Consider the following 21,646-nt stretch of genomic DNA (forward strand, 5'->3'; position numbering starts at 1 on the left):
GCGACGCGTGTTGAGGAAGTAGGGCGAGAGGCCGACGTGTGGGCCCGCGGAATAAAGCACGGCGCCGCGGCGGAGTGAGAGGCAAGGGGGCGCGGGCTCAGGTGACGAGCGCGGCCATGGCGGACAAGCCGAGCCGTGCGCTGGTTCTCTACGCCGCCGGCCACGCCGCGCTGCTCACTCCTCCGGCGGGCTCCGCGGCTGCGGGGAGCAGCCTCGACGCGCTCGCCTCCCGCGCATCCTGCGGCTTCCTCACCCTTCGCTCCCCGCCGGCTTCCCCTCCCACGACCGGTACTAATTCACCGCGCTTCCCCTCACTTCATCTCTGCCACTGGATGATTAGTTCTTCCTCCGATTGATCGTTCGGTGGTGTGCTACACCTAGGTACCGAGGAGAAGAGCAGCACGATTCTGGAACTGGCGCAGCTGCTCGACGTGTACGATCATCTGTACCCTGGAAAGGTGAGATCTTGCTATCCGTTTGCGTTAAAAGGGAGTTTTTATGCTGGAATGAAAGTGTAACGCTGCTTGAATTTGTTAAATGTTAGAATGCGGAAACTGATCAAGAAATTGCCCAAGTGGATCGACAGGAGTTAGCAGTTCCCAAGCTGTCTGAGAGGTGGGTACTTGGATGTGTTTGGTTTGTGCTGTCCTGTGTGTTAATTGGTCAAGTGAGAGTGCTCACCGGTTGTAGGGATAATTGAAATTTCAGGTTTACGGGACTGAGAGCTGCCATGGTCACCAACTGCCCCCGCGTCAGCTCCTTTGCAGCAAATCTTGGTTTCCATGTTTTCCAAACCAATGATTTTGCCGCACTGTCTGGCTCATCCAGTGTTACTAAGGAGGTTGGAGTAGTCAACCGAGCGTTTGGTCTTCTAGGATTCTCGGATGGGAATGTGCAGGAAGCATCTGAATTCGATCTAGTTTTTATGCATGTTGCCATGGAGAATACAAGCAGCAAGTTAGGGAAATTAGGAATGAAGACAGATCTCAATCGGCTCGAGAAATTAGTTGCTGCAGTCATGGAAGCTGCGCCCATTGGTTCAGCTATTTCTTCCCGTATTCATGTATCTGTGATTTTGAGCTATGGGTCGTCTTCTGGAAATAAGGATGGGTTTTCCATATCAACCTCTTTGCCTGAAGCAGATTCAGACTTGAATCTACTGCGCCCACACCAGAGCTATACAATGAAAGCAGGACATACGTTAGATGATGTCAGGTAGATATTTTTCCTTCACCCAGTTCTCTACCAAATGAATTCAAACTGAAGTTTTGAAGTATAATCTGGTTCCACTAAGTTTTGCTCCTGTGCCATGCAGTGCATGTAAGTGAAACATAATGTGGTCTTTATAAATCAATATACTGTTCATTTCTTCCATTGATAAAATCAATGTGCAGTCACTTTGAGTCAGAACCAAGAGCAATCCCTTAACTCTAATTGATGACTTTCAATTTTACTTAACTCAAGATAATCTTTTTTTTCATTTATATCACTCAGCCCTAAAAATCAATGTACTTACCACTTAATAGGTGTAATAGAAGTTCATATATAAATCATCTCACTATAGTGTGGTCTGGCTTACATTTGTGCGTTGCTTGTTGTGCAGACTTCATCATCCAATTCTGCTGGCACAGTGGCAGGAAGGAGTAACACGTGTTGATTTGGCTAAAGGGTTCTCTTTTGAGGAATTTATGAAGGTGCGCTCGATCTATGCTACTTATTATGTATAGCTGAAACTTGTACCGAGTGCTACAGATGCTATGCTTTTTCGCTATTCCTGTGATATTGTCTCTTTGCTGTTTAGTTGTTTGCAGTTCAACTTAAACATCAAAGTTCTCCTTGCCTATCTAGGTAGACAATCAGGGTCTGTTCGGTAGAGTTCCATCTGATTCTGATTCTCTATGGGAGCTGATTCTCTGAGAGAAGTGATTCTATGGCTGGAAGTGATTCTCTTTGATTCTCTAGCATAAACTCTTAAAATCAGGATGGAGAATCACTTCACAAAATCAGGAGAAGCTACTTTTTTCAGCTCCCAGCCTCTTAGTTCATTTTAGAGAATCACTCCACAGAATTAGCAGAATCACTAAAACTATTTGATAGAGCTTCTGCTGGATTCAGCGGAGAATCAGATTTGGGAGCTCTTCCAAATACACCCTCATTAGAAATAATGCGTTACTTGCTTGTATTGAATACTGTTGCTGAATTGATATTAGACATGCCGTACTCCCACTGTTTCTGGGCAGGGTAGGCAAGTCCCTGTTGTAATATACTTAGTTGTTCACACCATTTGTTCTGAACCCTAGTTTACAAATATGGCCATACCTTGTGAGAGGTTATACTAAAAGGTTTGTGGCCGGGTAACTACTGTATGATGAGTTATCCCTTCCAAAGATGTGCTACATGCACAAGCTGCCACATGGGGAATTTTAAAACTGTTTATTGAGGTCTATGTTTAAAGGTGCATAAAAGCTTGATATGCAGCATGGGCATCATGCAAGATCTGTACAGTTTTACAGTGTGTATTGTCAAAGGTCTCTGGGACGATTATCTACTTTGCTTTCCTTGGCATCCCTATATCAGGCAAAACTGTGGTAATTTAAAGCCAAATTTCTGCTAATGTAGTGAGATTCTACATGTTACTAATTACTGCCTAGTAATGTGAAAATATGTTGGCATATTTTAGAATGGTGTAGCAGACTGTAGACCACAGTGAACACATTTTGCAAGTTCTTATCACCTTGTAAGTTGTCTCCATATAAACAGCTAACAGCATATAAGGGAAATGCAACCAATAAAACATTTACGCAACAGGATCACAACACCATTTGCAAATTTCAGACTTATGGAAATGAGACATCAAAAATTGAAGACATCTATAGGCTATATTCTGTGTGTGCCGTGATCAAAGGTTCAGGTTGATTCACACACGTGACTCCAATGTCCATTTATGTTTTATACTGGATTTTGATTTTTATCTTAACATATTTATCGGTAGTCAGTCTCCAGGATCCATACTTTGAGCTATGCCTGGTTAACCATGTGCTATGCTTGATTAACTGCAGTTCATGTTGTGCCAGACATATATGAACTGCTGTGATGCATATTTCCCTTGGCATCCCATTTGTGTGGAAAATCTAGGCATGCAGTACGCATTATGATGTGGTTTAACTTTTTGTTTTTTTACTTCGATCTAATTTCCTGGGTGAGTCTAACTAACATTTGCCTTGTAATATAATCAACAGCACGGTGGAAACCTTGCTATGCTTGCCGAGCGCTTTCTACATGAGGTGGCATTTAAGCTCTGGAAGGCACCTAAATATGGGGCGTAAGGATGGATAATAAATAAAAGGAAGGCTGGATGGTTTTTCGTTTTCAAACGGAAACAAGGAATAATTAAAGCAGGCATGTGAGTTTAGATATGAGGGGCACTCTGCACAGACCCTAATTCGATAAAGTGTTGGAGATTGTTACAAATTTCTGCCAATGAAGATTTGTAGCAAAACAGTTTGAGGCTTTCTTATGACAGTTTCCCAGGGGCTTAGTGCAATGATTCCCTGCTTATGTAACCTATATACTTTTCTAACATGGTGACTGCTTCTTCTGCGAGCTCAATCTCCGTCTTGTAACATGCACCGCAAACTTGATGGTAGTGTGGCTGCAGAGCAGCATCTACAAATTAGGAAATAAAATAACAGGATGGATTCTATACAGATGAATGAGATCAGTCTCAGTGCCGATAGATGGGTCACCCATCAGCGGTTTGTCTTCATATTCAGACCGGTGATTCTGTCGGTTTTGCTTGCGGAAATGTTCTTCCGAAATATCACGAGTGATATCGCTGACTTGACCATATCTGCCATCGACCAAACTTGGCGTTGTCCAGCCTATCGTCATCTGATTCTGAAGTCTGAACTGTTGGTTGGGTTTTTTTTTTTTTTTTTGAAGTCTGAACTGTTGGATTGGTGGTGGTAGATGGAGAAAACGAACAGGATGCGTCTGTACTCACGTAGTAGTCTGTATCATTATTCCGCCAAGTGGATGGCACGGACAGTTCTGGTGCCCGACAGGCGACGGCTTAACAGGTAAAGCAAGGAACGCATCGTGGCCGTCAGATCAGGGCGCGTGCTGGCATTTTTCTCGTCAGTTCTTCCAAAAATTTTCAGACCAGTTTCCCGTTAATCTGCAATCCTGCCCCTGCAAAAAGGGGGGTTCTGCATATCAAAGATTTTGCATATGAAATCCTTTAAAAAAAATTGCATATGAAACATGGAGCTCCTCCGATGTTTGGAAACGGAGTCGTCATCTTCCACTAGAGCAAAGTAGTTTGCACGTCGCAATAGAAGTATACAAGTCGTTAACCTGCGACGCTACCCAAAAAACAAAACGAAACCCGTGACGACACACCTGGAAAAGGCGTGGCCCACTGGTCCATGGCTCCATGCAACACGACGCGACGCAAAGTAATCTACTGTGCCCACTAGGCCGTAACCAACTCGATCGAGCCAAACTAGTAGTACACTAGTATTGCAGCTTCCATGCATCATCGTCATGGCATGGGCGTTCGTGTCATCTCATCAACTGTCCACGAGTCCATGACGTCTCACCTCATCTTCCCATGACACACACACAAAAGAAGAACAAAAACCTCTGCTGATTGATTGACACGGCTTTTGTAAGTGGGTTTTGAACTATATTTTTATTACGTTTTGATCTCGTGTTCTTTTTCAGCTAGAACACTGCATGGGCCGGTGATTCAACGGTCCTGTCCTCTCTCTCACACACACACACGCACGCCCCAGGTGAGAATAAAGGTCACAAGATCATCTGGGTTGGTTCACCTGCACACATCACCCGGTGAATCACATTTCGTATTTCCATCGGAGGCCGTGTCAATCAGCAGTGATCGTATATGCCTTGCTGCCATTTTGCCGGGCCCGGCCGGCCGGAGGACATCTCCGTCTCCATCTGCGAATGATTCGTGACGGCGACGGAGGCAACCATTTTTATTTGTTTCTCTCATGCATGCATGCCACCCATCACCACGCTGTTGTTTAGTACTGCACCATCACATTTTCCGCAAGTACTTGTGACTGGGGAAGAAAAAGAAGGAAAGAGTTTTGCCGAAACAAAGCATGCATAGGGAGTGACCAAGTGGACGAACTACCCCGCGTCGTCCCGCTCAGGCGACTCGGGCAGCGACCATGCACCCCGCCACCGCCAACCCCTTCCTCTCCTTCCCTCCTCTCGCCGTTGTGGGAAGGGCCTGCCGGAAGCTCGCATCGGCCCCTCAGACGGCGGCAGCAAGGTCTTCCTTACCGGCTTTGGCCACGGACATCTATCCCGGGTGGGGACATGGCGGATCCGCTAGAACTGGTAACGACAGCGGCTTGGGGTGGCGAATCCGGCGCCCTGGAGGCTGGATCCGCCCGGAGACGGATGCAACGTGTCTGCGGAGGCCATGGAAGAGTGGCGCGGCGGATCGCGGCAACCGTGTCCGAGCACGGAGGCGAGGTGGTGGTGGCTGGCCCAGCGGCACACCGACGTGGGATGGAGGACGTGCAACCATGGAGGCTTACCCCCGAAGGATAAGGGAGGTTGTGGAAGCGGCGGCCGCAGGCGGTTGCGACAGAAGGCGGGCCGACGGCGCGATGGCAACTCAGTGCGGAAACGGCGATCCAACAAGGAGCGACGGCCGATTGGGGAAGTCCGCGAGAGGTGGCTGCGCGAGCGCGAAGGCGCATGGCGCACACGACCAGCCAGTGGCGGCGGTCGGTGCAGTGTCCCGGCATAGGGTGAGCGGCGGATCGGTGCAGAGCGAGGAGGCCACATAAGCGGGGATGACGCAGGGACCACCGGCAGTGGAGGTGGAGGTACGGCAATGTGGCACGTGGAGGTGCGGCGGCAGCACCGCCCCGGATGGGCTGCCGTGGTTGTGGTCCGAAAGTGCCGAGCCGTGAGCATGCAGCGAGGAGGACGGGATGCTCCGGGCAAAAGCCCTCTCCGGCGTTCTTGCTGGTGGAGATGACGGTGGCTGAAGCGTCCCTACATAAGCAGAGATTATATGTGATACAAATATCAGTCCCATAAGACTAATAACACATTTATTTAACAGATAGTTCACAAACCGTACAACTCCCGAGGGGGCGGGCGCGAAAGCCACGCCGAAATGATAAGTAAAATAACAACGGTAACGACCCAAGCCACTGCCCATATGAACGCTAGACAGCACTCGAAATTACATGACGGCGAAAGCATCCAGCAAAGAACTAACGCCACAGCCAACGGGCAACGTTGCATGGGCGTTGGTGTCATCTCATCATCTGTCCACGAGTCCATGACATCTCACCTCATCTTCCCACGACACACACAAAAGGAAAAAAAAAACTCTACTGTTGCTGTTGCCCATTGATCGCACGCGGGACCAAGGCGTGACGTGATGACATGCACGAGTCGTTTGCACGTCGCAATAGTATGCAAGTCCCGTTAGAGCAAGTTTAATAACGCAGCTAGCAAGCGGGCTGCAAGGTTTCTCTCAGCCTTTTCCTAGCCCACTCGTACAATGGTTAGCTCTTCACCATTAATACATGGTCCACAAGTCATTCTCACAAAGTTTCTTGGTTCCTGTGCCCAAGTCGGCTGTAAGCTTATAGCCCGCTTCTCCTCTCTCACCTCTTCTCTCTCCTCCACGTCAGCATTCAGCCAGCTTACAGCCCCTTATTATACTTGCTCTTAACCTGCAACGCACCCCAAAAAAAGAAGCAAAATCCATACAAAGTACGTAGACAAAAGACAACTACAAGGCGTGGTCCATGCAACGCCATTAGCTTTGTACAGTGCTCTAGGCTCTGCTACCTATGGTAACTACTAATTAATGAACACGATGATGGAGCCAAGCACGCAAAAAAAGAAAGAAAGAAAGAAAGAAGAAGACGACGCTTGCGTTGCATTGCATGCATACGTCAGCGCCATGGGTACGGTGGCCTGTCATGACTCATGACATCACACCTCATCTGTTGGGGTTTAGGGTTTTGATTGATCTTTGAAACGGGATTCCCTTAACAGAAAGTTGGTCACTTTAATTTGACGCGACTCGTAAGTGAGTTGTGAACTATATTTTAATCTCCTTTTCCTTTTTTTTTTATCTCAGCTAGAGGACACGGGAAAAAAGGAAGGCTGGCTATGGCTAGTTCTTCTTCTTCGATCCAGGTGGTTGGTTGTTCGCCGGTCGTTGTCCGTCCGGTGAAGTCTCCGATATGGGAACCAGTTCGAACAGCCACGGTTCCTAGTAAGCTTTGATCACTTCCCATGTGCTGGGCTGTTCGTGTTTAATGCGCCTAGTTCCGAGTATGACGTTGTTGGCATGGGTTTAATTTGTGAAGGAATATACTCCTAGATCCTAATTAATTAAGGGCACCAGATGGATCAGCGGAAATTAAAGGATGCCCCAACCATGCATGGTCAATACCATTTCCTCGGTTCTAAAATGTATCATGTTTTAGTATTGGTTTAAATCAAATCTGTATAGTTTTCGTCAGGTTTACAAAAAATACAGCAACAAATAAATTTCTTTGATTAAATTAATAATGAAATATGCTATACGTGTTGATAGTATATTTATTTAATTTTATAGATGTTAATATATTCTTATGTAAACTTGCAAAGTTAGAAGGAAAAAAAAAGGGGTTTTCTTAGAACAAAACTAAGAGCTCCTGACATTTCTGAATGGACGGAATACTCAGTATATTCAGTGACGATGGCGCTGTCTTATCCCGTTCGTTTCACAGAATGACAAAAATACACTTACTGTGTAGTACTAGATTGTTGGTCGTTATCAGTAATAACACATTTGCACTCCACAAAGTTCACCGAAACTGGCTAGAAATCAGTAGAGGCTCGTAACAGAAAAAAGGTGACAAAAATCTTAGAATACGAATTGCCAACTCGTGACGAAATACACGGGGCACTTCCCACTCTATATGCACTTGGACGATCCCCCGGGAACAACGGTGATGTGCGGCGGTGGGCCAATTTGCGTTTGTTTAATTTGGCGGTTAGGCCCACTAATCCACGAGCGTCAAGGCAGCGCACATGCCGCGTTGCTTTTGAGCTTTAGGAGGATGGAATCTGTGGAAACGCCGTCGTCTTGCTTGCTTGATTGCCTCAAGCCTTCGATTCCTAGCAGCCGCCTGGCCCACACCATGCGCCGAGGTTGGTGGTGGTGCCGCATGTGCGCAAGCCGAGGCCGGCTGCCCGGGCCCGGCGGCCGGCCACCCCTGCAAGACGGCAGGGACCGGCACCGACATGGCCGGCGAGACGACAGGACGCACGCCACCGGGGCCGGAGTTGATCGGTCGGTTGAACTGTACGCATCATCCATGCATGAATCGTTCATCAGAGGTCGAGTCCATTAATCAGTAGTAGTGATCATGCCTTGACAGTTGACCCCCATGCGAGTATGCATTTTCAGCCCGTCAGAATGTGCATGGGACCCGGCCGGAAGACACATCTCCATCTCCATCTCCGTCAGCAATTAATCCGTGAACGTTTCCACAAGTATTGTTTTTCTTCCTTTTCGTCCGTCGTGCCACCGGTCGACACGCTAGTAGGTACCGTCGCGTTTTCCACAAGTAGAAGCATGCGGCTTCGCATCCTCTGCGTCGTGTCGGTGGCAGACGGCGGCGCCGGAGCACCTGTTGCTGTTGCCACTCGCCGCCGGGCGGCCACCGGTTTCACCCAGAGGAGCCGAGGAGGGTTTCCCGGACGGCTGCCACCTGTGTGTGTGGTTGCCACGGTCGTGAGCTTCAGAGCTTGACCTTGCTGCCCCCCATGGCGTCAGCTGCAAAGACGAGTAGCTGCCACTGTAGCACTCGCGCTTCGCTCATGATCCCTGGGGACCTGGTCGTGCTCGTGGTGCGCCGTCCCCGTCGGATTACAGTTACCACACGGCTCATGATCGAGTGCGTTGCTTATTTCGAATTGCCCTCTGATGATGGGTTGCTCCATCAGCTGGAATCATTCGTGGATGGATCGATTTGGAAGCTGCTATATACAGACCTACTACTACAGTGCCAGTGCTCTGGACCTCTGTGCCTCTGGTTGCGGCGTCTCCGTCAGATGGCGCTTGTCCGAGGCTCGGTGAGAAATGTCGTCCATCCCGGAACTCGAGTCGTGAATCAGTCCAGGTCCAATCACTGTCATCTCCTTGTTCTTTTACACGAGGACAAACCAACCGCTTCGGATGGAGACCGAACCAACGGCCGAGATGAGGGGTAGACTTTTTCTTCTTCCCCAGGGAAGATGCCTTCGATGGGATGGAAGCTTCTGGTTCCCGCCTCCCAGTTTCTTTTGTCATCGCAGGGGAGGTGAGGTGACAACGCGGCGGGGCAGTTGGCGGTTTGGCAGCCGGCGCCCGGCGCCCCACTTCCACGATGGGGACGCGTTGACGAGCCGTGGCGGGCGAGCCAAACTTCCACCTTCTCTCTCGTCTCCTCCTTCCTCCGGGAACGAGGCGCACGAATCCCGCCGTGATCCCGCGAGACGGCGGCCCGGCCGCACCCTCCGCCGCCGCCCTGCCTAACCGCGACTCGCCTGACCACGTCTCCGTCTCCGGCTGCTGCTGCCTGCTGACGCGCGCGTCGCCGTCGCGGTGGTTGCGGTCCGCTGCCGTGGGCGCGTGGTGCTCCATTCCATTCGATGGCCAAACTCAGCTACCAACTCAGTTCTCCACAGCAATGCTGTTGTGGAGAGGGGACTGGGACTCTCGGAGAGATGAGAAGCTGCAGCATCCACAACAATGGCTGAAGGCTAAACTGACAAATTTCAGAGCAGAATTGGGAGGTCAGCCTCAGCCGGGATGATCTACACATAATGACATAACTTGATCTCCACATGATCCTTTGCTAGGAGTACTTTAAATCTTGACATGAGTAGCCAATAATCACAAAGGGGTTTCTATAAATTAAGCAATTAACAAATCAACATCTTGAGCTGGGTTTGAGCTGGCCTCTATGTATACAACATGTTCGGACACGTTCTTGCTTTTTTGCTTGTCCATCATTTTCCCATTCCTCTTTTTATGTAACAAAACAATGGATCCAATGAATCTTGCTAGAAAAAAGGAAGCTCAGAAAAGAAAACAAAAAAAAAAACAGGGAAGAAGAAGAAGAAGATTTAAGTTAAGCGAGCGACCATAAGCTAGGCACAGGTGTGATAGATACACCAACCTATCTACCTCCTCCTCCCACCTCTGGATCGGCGGCGGTCATGGCAGCCTGCTCATGGCCTCCCGCAGCGCGCTCTTGAACCTGTCCAGGTCCATCCGTATGTTCTGCTTGTCCAGGTACGCGGCCTTGAGCGCGTCCCACCCCTGCTTGTGCACGGCGTAGGGGTCGGTGAGCACCTGGTGGTTCCTCGGGTACTGGTCGATCAGCGAGCTCTCCTCCAGCTTCACCTCGTAGTCCATGTAGCTGACCTCCATGTCCGCCGCCGGCTCCTTGAACGTCACGCTCGTCAGCCACTCCAGCCCGCCGAACGGCACCACCTGGATCAGCACGGCGCCCCGGGGCAGGAACACCATGTTGGTCAGCCCGGCGCCGTGCACCCCCACCATCACGTCCGCCGAGTTCACCAGCCGCGCGAACCCCGCCATGTCCGTGTGCTGGTCGGGCTCCGCCACGCGCACCTCGAACCCGGCCTCCGCGCCGGCGCGCGCCATCTCCCGCTCGTTCAGGAACCGCCGGGACCCGCGGCGGGAGATGATGAGGAGCCGGGGCTTCCCGGCGCCCGTGGCCCCGCCGCGGGACGCCGCCTCGCGCTCGAGCCCGAATGCCCGCCGGAGCGCGCGCTTGAAGTCGACCACCGAGACGTGCCCCGGGGACCGCCGCGGGTCGACTCCCATGTCCTTGTGGAAGGTGGCGCCAGCGACGATGCGGGGGAAGCAGTGCACCTCCTGGTCGTTGTCGACGTCGATGACGTCGAACCGGGTGAGCTGGCGGAAGAAGGGGGTGAACTTGCCCACCCACCACGGCTTCATCCCGCTGAGGAGGAACTGGACGCGGCGCTTGAACTGGTGAGTGCTGATGAAGAGGGGGACCAGCACGTCGGTGTAGTCGTGGTAGAGGTTGCCGGAGAACCCGCCGTTGGAGAAGAGGAAGCCGGGGACCGAGTGGTTCCGGGTGCACGCCGGCGCGCCGTCGCCGAGCGGCTTGAGGGTGTACTCGCGGACGTGGGCCATGGCGACGGGGTCGTGGTAGCGCGCGTACGGCTTGGTTCGCCACTCCCGGTCTATCCCGCTGACGTAGATGGTGGAGCGGTTCCCGTCCACCCGAATGTCGCCGGACGCGTCGCACCGCTCCGACCGCTTGCTCGTCATGTAGCACGTCGGCTTCGCCTTCCCCTTCTTGTCCCTGCCGCCGGTGGTGGGGGTGGCCACGGCGGCCGGCTTGGTCACCGCGGGCGCCGTGCTGGGCAGCACCTCCTCCTTTTCCTCATCCTCTTCCTCCTCTGAAACCCAAGAGGAAGCAGCGAATTTTCAGCACAAACCGCGTGGGGGCTCTAAGCGAATTTCGAAATCAGCGAAATCGTCAAAGAGCTCGATCGATTCATCACCTCCGGGCGTCCTTGCCGGCGACTCCTCCGTCTCCATCCGGATGCTGGCGTTCATCTGCTCCTGGAGCTGGTCCTCGGCCTTGCCTGCGCGCACGCACGCCACAACAACGACGACGTCAGCAAGGGATCGGAGCTCCCCCACCACACCACAGGACAGCACGGCCCGGATCGAGGAAAAGGGATGAGATGAGACGAGGCGCGGCCGTACCGAAGGGGGTGGCGCAGTATCTGGCCTTGACGATGCTGAGGACGCAGAGCGACAGCAGCATGGCGCCGATGATGACGCCGTTGCTGACCCGCCGCGGCTCCTGCCGGCTCCGCAGCGACGACTTCATCTCGCCGCCGCCGCCCTCCTCCTCCTCCTCCTCCCGCCGCCGGCCGGAGCCCCCACCCGGCCCAGATCTGGCGCGCGCGCGCGCCCAAAGCAGCCGCCTTTCGTCGCGCCCCCCTCGAGGCCTTGACCTGCTCTCTCTCTCTCTCTCTCCGAAGAAGAAAGGAGAAGGCGAGCTGGCAGGGAATGGGAACGGGGAGCGAGGACAAGCAAGCAGAGGAAGGAAGGCTCGAGATGCTATGCTTAGCTGAAGGGGAGGAAGGAGACTGACTGGTCTTAAGCTGCCGCTGATGCTGCCGTGTGGAGCTGGATCTGACTATCTGAGGGGGGTGGGGCAGGGGGATTAGCCGATTAAACAACGTGTCATTACGCCGGGGATTAACGCAGGAGATTAACCTGTCACCTCGGATATTTGAACATAGTCTAATCATAAAACTAATTGCATACGTGGAGTCTAATTCGCGAGACGAATCTATTAAACCTAATTAGTCCATGATTCGACAATGTGGTACTACAGTAACTATTTGCTAATGATGAATTAATTAGCTTTGTAGATTCGTCTCGCGAATTAGGTGCAATTAGTTTTATAATTAGCTCATATTAAATTCTTCTAATTAGAATCCGAATATCCAATGTAACACTGCTACTTAAAGTTCAGCGCATCGTATCAAACACCCCTGTATATATTATATTTACTATATCCAGCGGCATCTATCTTAGGGAGTGTTTGGATACACCCCCTAAACTTTAGTACCTGTCACATCGGATGTTTGGATACTAATTAGGAGTATTAAATACAGTCTAATTACAAAATTAATTGCACAGATGAAATCTAATTCGCGAAACGAATCTATTAAGCCTAATTAGTCCATGATTGACAATGTGGTGCTACAGTAACCATTTGCTAATGATGGATTAATTAGGCTTAATAGATTCATCTCGCGAATTAGTATATGGGTTATGCAGTTAGTTTTGTAATTAGTTCATATTTAATCCTACTAATTAGTATTTGAACATCCCATGTGACCCTTTAGTATCTCGTATCCAAACACCCCAGCTAAGCAAGGGAGCGAGGAGGAGAGCCAGTCGGTGGGGTGCATGGGCGCACGACGGCCGCGGTTGACCAGGCACCAGGCAGGAAGCCAGGAAGCAGCGGGCCCGCGTGGCCGTTGATTTCGCTCCGAGTGGTGGTGGGGCCAACCAAGCCGGTTGCTAACCGGCCTGCTAATTCCCCCGTTGGTCCGTCCGTTAACCAGCGGGCTGGACAGCGGGTGGGGTTTGGTTTGGACCGGGGGACCGGGTCGCGCCTCTGACCCAGTGACGCACGCCCCCGGCCACTGACCACGGGATAGTAGCGAGGAACCGAACAGTGATGTTGCGGTGCGGTGCCTCTTCTTTTCCTCCCTCTCTCCCGGCAGGCGCTGCCGGGCCGTGACGCTCGCTCGTGTCGGTGACCCGCGCGCGAGAGGATACCCGGCCGATCCCATGTATTGCAATGCAGCAAGTGACGTGACGTCCAAAGGTTAGAGTTTGGGATCCATCGACACTCCAGGCTCCAGCCGTACAAGGACTGTACTCCTACGTCTTGGTGCAGATGTGGCCGTGCGAAGGGTGACACGGTCTCTTTGCGAACTGGGCCTTTTTTTGTTGTTGATAAACACTCGAACTGGGCCTTGAAAGTTGGCAACGACTATAGGAGCTGCCGGCCAGACGAGCAACGACGATCCGGTACAGAACGCGCGCGGCCGCTAACCCCCGCCACGGCACGGCACGGATCAGTCGGTTGCCGGCGCCTCACACGAACCTCCTCCCCACTACACCTCGCCCGGGGACCGTAACGTCGTGTCGAGCACTCCACCGCACGCTGCCCACCGGGGCGGGGCGCCATGTGCCGGTTCGTGTTCGGACGTGAGGGGATCGGATCCGACCTGCCAGCCAGGCACCATCGTCTACCGAAGCGCGTCACGCTCGTCACCGACCGATCGACGACGACGAAGATACGTTCATTCACATGCCGCTTGCAACTTGCGTTTTATATATCGGCAGTGCTAGTAGTAACGTACAATGGGGTGTTTGGATACGAGATGCTAAGCAAGTCACATCGAATATTCGGATGAAGGATTAAATATGAGCTAATTATAAAAACAGACGGGGTTTAATTCGCGAGATGAATCTGTTAAGGCTAATTAATCCATCATTAGCAAATGGTTACTGTAGCACCATATTATCAAATCATGAACTAATTAGGCTTATTAGATTCGTCTTGCGAATTAGACTCTATCTGTGCAATTAATTTTGTAATTAGACTATATTTGATACTCTTAATTAGTATCAAACATCCGATGTGATTGTTTAACACGGTGTTCCTGCTAAGAACTCGCAGGAACACTCGCCTGCTGTCTCCTTCGCTCGCCTCTCTCGTGTGTTTTTCCTCTCTCTCTAGACTTCTAGGAGTTGTTGGATCGAACGAATCGTGTCTTGTTTATCCGAGGCCACGTTGCTCGGTTCATGCGCGTATTCTACTTGACTGCTTCTACCTAACAGGTACGATGGCACTGTCCGCGTACTGTGCTGGTAGCTACTCTACCGGGATGTTGTTGTTGCCGGCTCGATCCGAAACAAACGCGCTTGGCCGTATGCGCGCGGGCGTGTACGTCCATAAACGCACACGTTTTGACACGCCGAAGGAAAAAAAAAAAACCGGGTGCGGCGTCGGTGTCAGCCCGCCCTGTCAGCCTCACGGCCTCGCGCCCGCGCGCTCCGTCCCGACCGTCCGTCCGTCCCTCCTCTCTCTCTCTCTAGTCTCGTGTCGTGTCGTGTCGTCCCGTCCTCTCCTCTCGCGACCGAGCCACGCGGGGTCCTGGCGACGCGGGAAGCGTGCAGTACACTGAGCCTTTAGTTCACCCTAACTTCTAACTTTGGCACGGTATAAAAAAAAGATTCCCCATCACATCAAACTTGCGGTACATGTATGGAGTACTAAATGTAGATAAAATTAAAAACTAATTGCACAATTTTGTTGTACTTTACAAGACGAATCTTTTGAGCCTAATTAGTCAATGTTTGGACAATAATTCACAAATACAAACGAAACGCTACAGTGTGCTACAGTGCTAGCACAGTAATTTGAGCACTCCAAATTTTGTCAACTAAACAAGGCCTGAAATCGCACGCGTGTGCTTTCATACCAACTCAGGAATAAATTCAGAAAATCCACCGGAATTCGTCTCCACCGACGATCGAAATTGTGACCTCTTGGGGCCGGGGTGCTACTGAGGTTGCTGATCAACCCGTTCGCATTATCTGCAGTTAAGTTCGCACGCGCATCCCACACGTTAGAATTTTTTTTTTAAAAAAAGAGGTAAAAAGAAACAAATATTCCATTTGTGTGGCCCGGCCCAATGCGCGGCGCAGCCCAACACCCGTATCAGGACAGAAATGGGCTACCCGGGCCAACAGCACGCATTCCGACCGGGGGCACAACCCGAGGCGGCGGCGAAATGGAGTAATGGCTTTCCATTAATTCCATTTCCCCCTCCCACCTCCTCCTCCCGCCAATTCCACCAGCACAGCGGCGCACCCACGCATTTCAATCCCCCACTCCCTCCCCCCCCGCCCCCCAAAACAATTATTTATCCCTCCCCTTTTCTACCTTTCTCTCACTCCGCTCCGCCGCATCCCCACCTCGCCCTCGTCGCCTCGAATTCCCCGACCCCCGCGCGGCGCGGCCGCGAGGGCGGATTCGGATCCGCAAGGCGACAGGGGGGAGAGAGATCGCTGCGAGCGCGGCGGTACTGCGGGAGATCTCTGATATCTCCCTCGCTCGCGGGCCGCCGCCGGCGGGGATGCTGAGGACGAAGACGACCCCGCGGCCGCGCGGCGGGAAGGCGCGGCCCCGCGCCGCCGCTGCGGCCTCGGCGGTGAAGGCGAAGCCCGCGGCGGCGGCCGAGGGGATCTCGCCGTCGGGGGAGCTCTCGCTGCAGCTGGAGCACGTCTCCCTCTTCTCCTTCCTCTCCGACCGCTGCCCCACCGCCGCAGCCTCTGGGCTCACGCCATTCGAGGCGCTCCTGGAGGAGGAGGAGGACGGCTACCGCGCCGACCCGGCGGCCCCGCCGCCGCTTCCTCAGCCGCAGCCGCCGGCCCCGTTGCCGCAGGAGGCCTCGCCGATGGACGCAGACGAGCCCATGGAGGAGAAGGATTGCTGCATCCTCAGCCAGGATTTCTTCTGGTCGGTACCGATTCGAGCTCTGTGTTAGTCTGCTGACAGGATATGGTCTCAGTCTCAGATTAACCCTATTCCTCTTCTTGCCGTTTTGCAGCACCCCAGACTACATCACGCCGGAGATGCCGCAGGTGGCCAATGAATTCGATGACGATAAGGTGGGGAAGATGAGATTTTTCTCTTTATGAGCGTGTGGATGACAGGGCAGTGACAATGTTCTGTGCTGAGCTCCATTTCCTCCCTAACTGTTTCGCTGGTTTTGTGCAGGAGAACATCCCTTGCCCCAAATCTCCGGAGAAGTCAGCGAATCCTCGGAGCAAGCGGTACAGAACTGGTGAGTGAGACTTGCACCCCTCAGATATATTACTGATTGATTGGAATGTGAAACTATCTCTGCCACAATATCCAATCAAGTAACTGTTGTGAACTCATGAATTGATGGGCTTGTTCAGTTTCCGTATTCCATCATAAGTGAGTGAATGCCGATACTTGCAGATTGTTCATCCAAAGGCCTGGAATCCACAGAATTTTCTTTCGACCGGCAGATTACTCCAGTCCATTTTGACAGTCTGATTCAAGATGATTCGGAGGAAGAGAAGCTGATGCAACCTGCATTGCATAAGCGGGGTGGTTATGTCTCCCAGTCAGCAATGGCTCTGCGCTGCCGGGTGATGCCTCCACCATGTGTCAAGAACCCGTACCTGAATACGGATCCATGTATAGATGATGCTGTTTACGGCGTGAGGCAATGCAACTCAGCAGGTATCATTTATGTGTTTCATGCTATCAAAACACCTCAAAAGTATGTACATTTCCCTTTCACACATCTGCGTGCTGTGAGTCCTACTTCAGTTACTTGTACGTCTAATATGTAACTTAGGTGTGTCTCTTCAGGCTCAAACATAGCTAATTGTTTTCTAATGTATAAAGGGTTTTCTCCTTCAATTGGTGGCAATGGTCTTTCACGCTACAGGACTGATTTTCATGAAATTGAGGTATTGCCTAAATATATATTACCTGTACATGTTCAGGCTGCACTTGTCCACTTCGATGGGCAGTTTTATTCACTGGTAACATGCTTAATTCCCAGAAAATTGGCCATGGGAACTTCAGTGTTGTGTTCAAAGTTCTGAACAGGATAGATGGGTGCTTGTATGCAGTGAAACGGAGCATCAAGCAATTGCATAATGACATGGAAAGGTAACTGCATAGCAGTCTTAGTGCTTCATTAGGACCAGGATCGTCCATCAACTAATATTGTGTACTGCATCTTCCATTGCAGGAGGCAAGCAGTGAAGGAAGTCCAAGCTATGGCAGCCTTAGGTGACTCAATAAACTTTCTTTTTCTTCACTTTCAGCTGCATTTGTGAGGAAGGTTGTAACTTGTAACATTGGTGTCATGTTGTTCCAGGTTCTCATGAGAACATAGTTCGATACTTCACATCATGGTTTGAGAATGAGCAACTTTATATTCAGATGGAACTATGTGATCGCTGTCTATCTGTGAATCGAAACCAGCCACTGAAGCATGGGGAAGCCTTGGAACTTCTGTACCAGGTTTGAGACTTTTAATTACTAAGCTGTCATTTACCAAATTTATTCCTTCTTGATAACTGAGCTAGTATGCAAACTAGCCTGTCTTTTTAATGTTGCAAGCTTTAGTCTTACCATTGTAATTTGTTTTAAGCAACTTTCTAGAAACATGGAACTACTCATTAGCATGTTTCCCATTCAGCTGCCATCCACTTAGCTTCCATGCACATTTACCATTTGAGCCTGACCATTTTGGTTCAGAAGGAATGTCTTCTGGGAACTAATTATGCAAGTTTCAAGATTGTTGTAACAAAATTACAATAGGAGAAAGATCGCATTTCATTGGCCTAGGTTAAATTAAAGAGATATTGGATTGATAGGTTCCGTGGTCTCATACCAACCTGTTGAACACATACCAAGTCAGTCGATGTGAAGATGTCAAGAAATATAGGATGCATGCTAGTTTTGTGGTGTATGTAGGATCTACAACTACAAAGTCTAAATATGTTCTACTTGTGCAAGCTTTAGAGTGGGAGAGATCCACTTCAAAATTATTTATACCAATGAGGAATGTGTGAACTATGTCCTGTTAGACATGAATTAGTCATTTCATTTTTTTTAATCTCTCTGGAGTTCATCCAGCAGTCAGCACTAACACTTCTAATCATGTATTGTTAGACACATACTCCCTCCATCCCAAAATAAACACACATCTCACTTCTCGAGAGAGTCGAACTTTTTAAGTTTGACCAAAATTTATACAAAAATGTACTACTATTTATGATGTATAATAAGTATCATTAGACTGAGGATTGAGTATACTTTCCTAATAAATTTATTTGGAGATATAAATGTTGATCATATTTTCTATATTCTTAGTCAAACTTGAAAACGTTTGACTTAGAGAAGCGAGATGTGCGTTTATTTTGGGACGGAGGGAGTAGAGTAGTAATGTTCCTTTTTTTAAATCTCTCTGCATTCAGCACTAATCATTCTAATCTGGTTTACTTCACCAGAAAGCATTTTCCACTTGTTTTTAATGTATGTCATGGTTAAAATATTAATGATAAACTTTGTGAAACTGAAGATCTGTGAAGGCTTGGATTTCATTCATGAATGTGGCATAGCACACCTCGATGTGAAGCCTGATAACATATATGTCAGCAATGGTATTTATAAGCTTGGAGATTTTGGTTGTGCTACACTTATTAACCGAAGTTTGGCAATTGAAGATGGAGATTCACGTTATATGCCTCCAGAAATGCTGAATGATAAGTATGAGCATCTTGACAAGGTTGACATCTTTTCTCTTGGGGCGGCCATCTATGAGCTTATAAGAGGTACGCCGCTTCCAGAGTCTGGGCCTCACTTTACAAGTATCAGAGAGGGCAAGATTCCATTACTTCCAGGGTGCCCAATGCAGTTTCAGAATTTAATTAAGGTATAACATCATATGGCTTCTCCTTTCCAGTTATTTGCTTTGGTTTCCCTCTATATCATATGCAGAATGGTGATCAAATGGTACTATTCGATGTGATCACTTCCCTTGGATGGAAATTCTATACCTAACATATTAAGCATATTACTTCACACCCAACACTGTTCCTGTCCTCTAATTCTGAACTTAATCCCATAGCTGATTAGTGTTTGTACACAACACCATGTTGGGATTGTTACTTTTTATTCTTTTGTTGAAATACTAGTGTTATTCATGTTAACAAGCAATTGATTCCCAAGCATATGGCACTTGGCACATATGCTTCCAACTTCCAACTGATGAAACAGTAGTAGAATATGATATAGTTGCCTACTTTGCCTCTCAGAGGGATTGGTGCCCACTGCCAGTAACTTTTTTTTCTGAGTGTATTTTACTAGTTCGTTCTATGGCTGAGACAGCAAAAAGCTTGTTGATAGTGAAATTGCTTTTCTGCCATACTAATCTGGTTACATAATATCGGCTTCTGTATGCTGAGTTACAACTTTGGAGAATTTTGTTTGCTAGTCACTTTATGACTTTAACAGACTCTGGTGTCCTTCATTCGTACCATAGCGCAGAAACATTTTTTTACAGCAGAAGTAATAAGTGAAAATGAGCCTAAATATTATTTTTCTGCCCATTTTTCAGTCCATGATGGATCCTGATCCGTTGAGGCGGCCTTCTGCAAAGGAGATCCTGAGACATCCCACATTCGAGAAGCTCCACAAGGTCCCAGCGAAGAAGTAGAAACACCGCCGCCCATCAGATCCCACCAGCAAGAGAGCAAGCGGGCTCAGCTGCTATTCACCACCAGCTGTTCCCAAATTTTGTATATCTATTGAGATGGCTCTCCAAACGATTCACTTAGAATCGGTTTCCTCCCAGTGATGGCCAGTATGCCTGCACTGATCTGATTTTGTATAGATGCTTGAAACCAAGGAGTGATCCTATCTTAACGCCGGGAATCTGAGTAGCGCTTGTAAGTTATGGCTGTGTCATCATGTGTTAAGGCTACCATTCTTTGGTTGCTGATGTTCTGTCTTGGCTGTGCTTAGCTTTTGTGCTGGAAGAATGCTCGAGTCATCTGTCATCCTATTTGTGCCGTCTAATCTAGCACGGCTGGAGGATTGACTCTCTGCACAAGTACCCTTGGATGTGTGATGTGTCTATGCTCTGTTACTAAGTCAGCTTGATCGCATTTTGTTGTCAGAATTTTCTAGGGGGTGCATGGGTTCTTCACCTGCCAAGTTTGTTGTGTTTCATATGAAATGCCGTGCCTTAAACAGTTTTACTCAAATTCTTAAGGAATGCTCACGTTCTTTAACAGGATGTTTTTGCTTATGAATTCACTGGATTACAGTATTGTTTCTCAGACTTTACATAATGCTCCATTTTCAGAAGATTAGTTAACTCAGATTTTATTAGAATTAGAATAATTTGAGTACGCTAGTGTGCGTCTTTGTCCAAGTTGCCTTTTACTTTTGTTCGTGTGAGCGTGTGGAACCATCGCCATCGATCGCGTTCGTTCATCAACTAGTTAACGCTCATCGATTCCGCAGAAAGAGCGCCACGACTTGCTCGGTTCTGCGACTGCGAGCCGTGTATGCGAATCGTCGCTGGTTCGAGAGCCACGAGGAAATCGAAACCCCCATGATTGCAAGCGAATGGTCCGGAAGGAGAGTGATGGCGGCGACGAGAGCGGTTGCGGCCGCCGCCACCTTGGCGGCGCCAGGTCGAGGGGAGGTGCGGCGCTCGTCTACGGCGTCCGCATCCCCTCCCCAGCCTCCGCCTCCGGGGTGCCCGTGCGCTCGCCGCCGCGGCCGCCGGCGTCATCATCGTCCCTGACCGCGTGGTCCGAAGCGGTCTAGGACTCGGGCCTCGTCGGCATCCCCCACCATCCGCGCCTCCAACCCAAGCGCGAGATGGCCGCCACCGCCACGACGGGACGCGCGGCTCAACAAGGTCAGTCCCGTCGTCCCATCACGACGAGGTCAATGGTCAACTCAACCCCCCCAATAAGCTCGCGTGTGACGTGTCTCGTGAGTTCACTGTTGCTTCGTACGCCTTCCTGGTTGCTCGGCTCGGCAGCTGAGCAGGGGAAATTTCACGAGCCCAATACGCTTCCCCTGCCTTGCTTCTCCGTCGTCCATTTGAGGCGAAAATGACGGTCACGGTGCTTGAATTGTTCCAATCCTTCTCGATTTTTTCTTTTTGACCGCTGAGCTCTGTGCAATTTTTCGTCGGTGGGTTGGTGTAGGAGGTGGCGCTTTGTACCCTTTCTACAATGGTAAAGCGAACGCATTTGCCCTTTTGGTTCTGCCGTCAATGGCTGACGAGAGGGAGGGACGACCAATTGGAGAGCACTCCTTTCTTTCTCGCCAGGATCGCGCTCCTGTCGTCTTGCCCCTGATCTCCTCTACTCTAATAATTCACCTCAAGTGGAATTAGAAGCCGTAAAACAATTGGTACGCGCTCCATT

At 50.0% G+C, this 21,646-nt stretch overlaps 4 protein-coding genes across 8 annotated transcripts in view; 3 read left to right on the forward strand and 1 right to left on the reverse strand.

Annotated features, from left to right (window-relative positions):
- Positions 1–54: 54 nt before the first annotated feature.
- On the forward strand, positions 55–3,713 carry LOC101766125. The gene is made up of 6 exons (XM_004951905.3): positions 55–288; positions 382–458; positions 545–615; positions 709–1,215; positions 1,604–1,694; positions 3,240–3,713. The coding sequence occupies exons 1-6, from the start codon at positions 117–119 to the stop codon at positions 3,324–3,326; spliced, it is 1,005 nt and encodes a 334-aa protein (XP_004951962.1). The 5' UTR covers positions 55–116; the 3' UTR covers positions 3,327–3,713.
- A 6,211-nt stretch (positions 3,714–9,924) lies between these two features.
- LOC101766534 (protein O-linked-mannose beta-1,4-N-acetylglucosaminyltransferase 2) lies at positions 9,925–12,202 on the reverse strand. The gene is made up of 3 exons (XM_004951906.3): positions 11,813–12,202; positions 11,605–11,688; positions 9,925–11,499 (listed from the first exon to the last, which is right to left on the reverse strand). The coding sequence occupies exons 1-3, from the start codon at positions 11,937–11,939 to the stop codon at positions 10,259–10,261; spliced, it is 1,452 nt and encodes a 483-aa protein (XP_004951963.1). The 5' UTR covers positions 11,940–12,202; the 3' UTR covers positions 9,925–10,258.
- Positions 12,203–15,569: 3,367 nt separating this feature from the next.
- LOC101766956 (wee1-like protein kinase) lies at positions 15,570–20,351 on the forward strand. The gene is made up of 10 exons (XM_004951907.2): positions 15,570–16,163; positions 16,255–16,315; positions 16,425–16,491; positions 16,653–16,919; positions 17,088–17,152; positions 17,248–17,357; positions 17,440–17,480; positions 17,569–17,714; positions 18,778–19,131; positions 19,816–20,351. The coding sequence occupies exons 1-10, from the start codon at positions 15,781–15,783 to the stop codon at positions 19,912–19,914; spliced, it is 1,593 nt and encodes a 530-aa protein (XP_004951964.1). The 5' UTR covers positions 15,570–15,780; the 3' UTR covers positions 19,915–20,351.
- A 434-nt stretch (positions 20,352–20,785) lies between these two features.
- LOC101767355 (mitogen-activated protein kinase 13) overlaps positions 20,786–21,646 on the forward strand; it is a 7,875-nt gene continuing 7,014 nt past the window's right edge. For 2 of the 5 annotated variants that reach the window (XM_022823717.1, XM_022823716.1), the window contains exon 1: positions 20,788–21,129. In XM_022823717.1, the coding sequence (XP_022679452.1) occupies positions 21,090–21,129 (40 nt within the window). In that variant the 5' untranslated portion in view covers positions 20,788–21,089. Of the gene's footprint in view, positions 21,130–21,646 lie in introns of all 5 variants that reach the window. The other 3 variants (XM_022823709.1, XM_022823719.1, XM_004951909.4) reach the window with 3 other exon arrangements.

The sequence above is a fragment of the Setaria italica genome, chromosome I (genome assembly GCF_000263155.2).
Source record: "Setaria italica strain Yugu1 chromosome I, Setaria_italica_v2.0, whole genome shotgun sequence".
Classification (NCBI taxonomy): Eukaryota; Viridiplantae; Streptophyta; class Magnoliopsida; order Poales; family Poaceae; genus Setaria; species Setaria italica.

Coding starts and splice junctions, on each gene's coding strand:
- LOC101766125 (XM_004951905.3), top strand. CDS start 117: ATGGCGGACAAGCCGAGCCGTGCGCTGGTTCTCTACGCCGCCGGCCAC. Junction 459..544: donor ATCATCTGTACCCTGGAAAG/GTGAGATCTTGC, acceptor GTTAAATGTTAG/AATGCGGAAACTGATCAAGA. Junction 616..708: donor GTTCCCAAGCTGTCTGAGAG/GTGGGTACTTGG, acceptor TTGAAATTTCAG/GTTTACGGGACTGAGAGCTG.
- LOC101766534 (XM_004951906.3), bottom strand. CDS start 11,939: ATGAAGTCGTCGCTGCGGAGCCGGCAGGAGCCGCGGCGGGTCAGCAAC. Junction 11,689..11,812: donor ATACTGCGCCACCCCCTTCG/GTACGGCCGCGC, acceptor GCGTGCGCGCAG/GCAAGGCCGAGGACCAGCTC. Junction 11,500..11,604: donor GCCGGCAAGGACGCCCGGAG/GTGATGAATCGA, acceptor CTTGGGTTTCAG/AGGAGGAAGAGGATGAGGAA.
- LOC101766956 (XM_004951907.2), top strand. CDS start 15,781: ATGCTGAGGACGAAGACGACCCCGCGGCCGCGCGGCGGGAAGGCGCGG. Junction 17,481..17,568: donor CCAAGCTATGGCAGCCTTAG/GTGACTCAATAA, acceptor ATGTTGTTCCAG/GTTCTCATGAGAACATAGTT. Junction 19,132..19,815: donor AGTTTCAGAATTTAATTAAG/GTATAACATCAT, acceptor CCCATTTTTCAG/TCCATGATGGATCCTGATCC.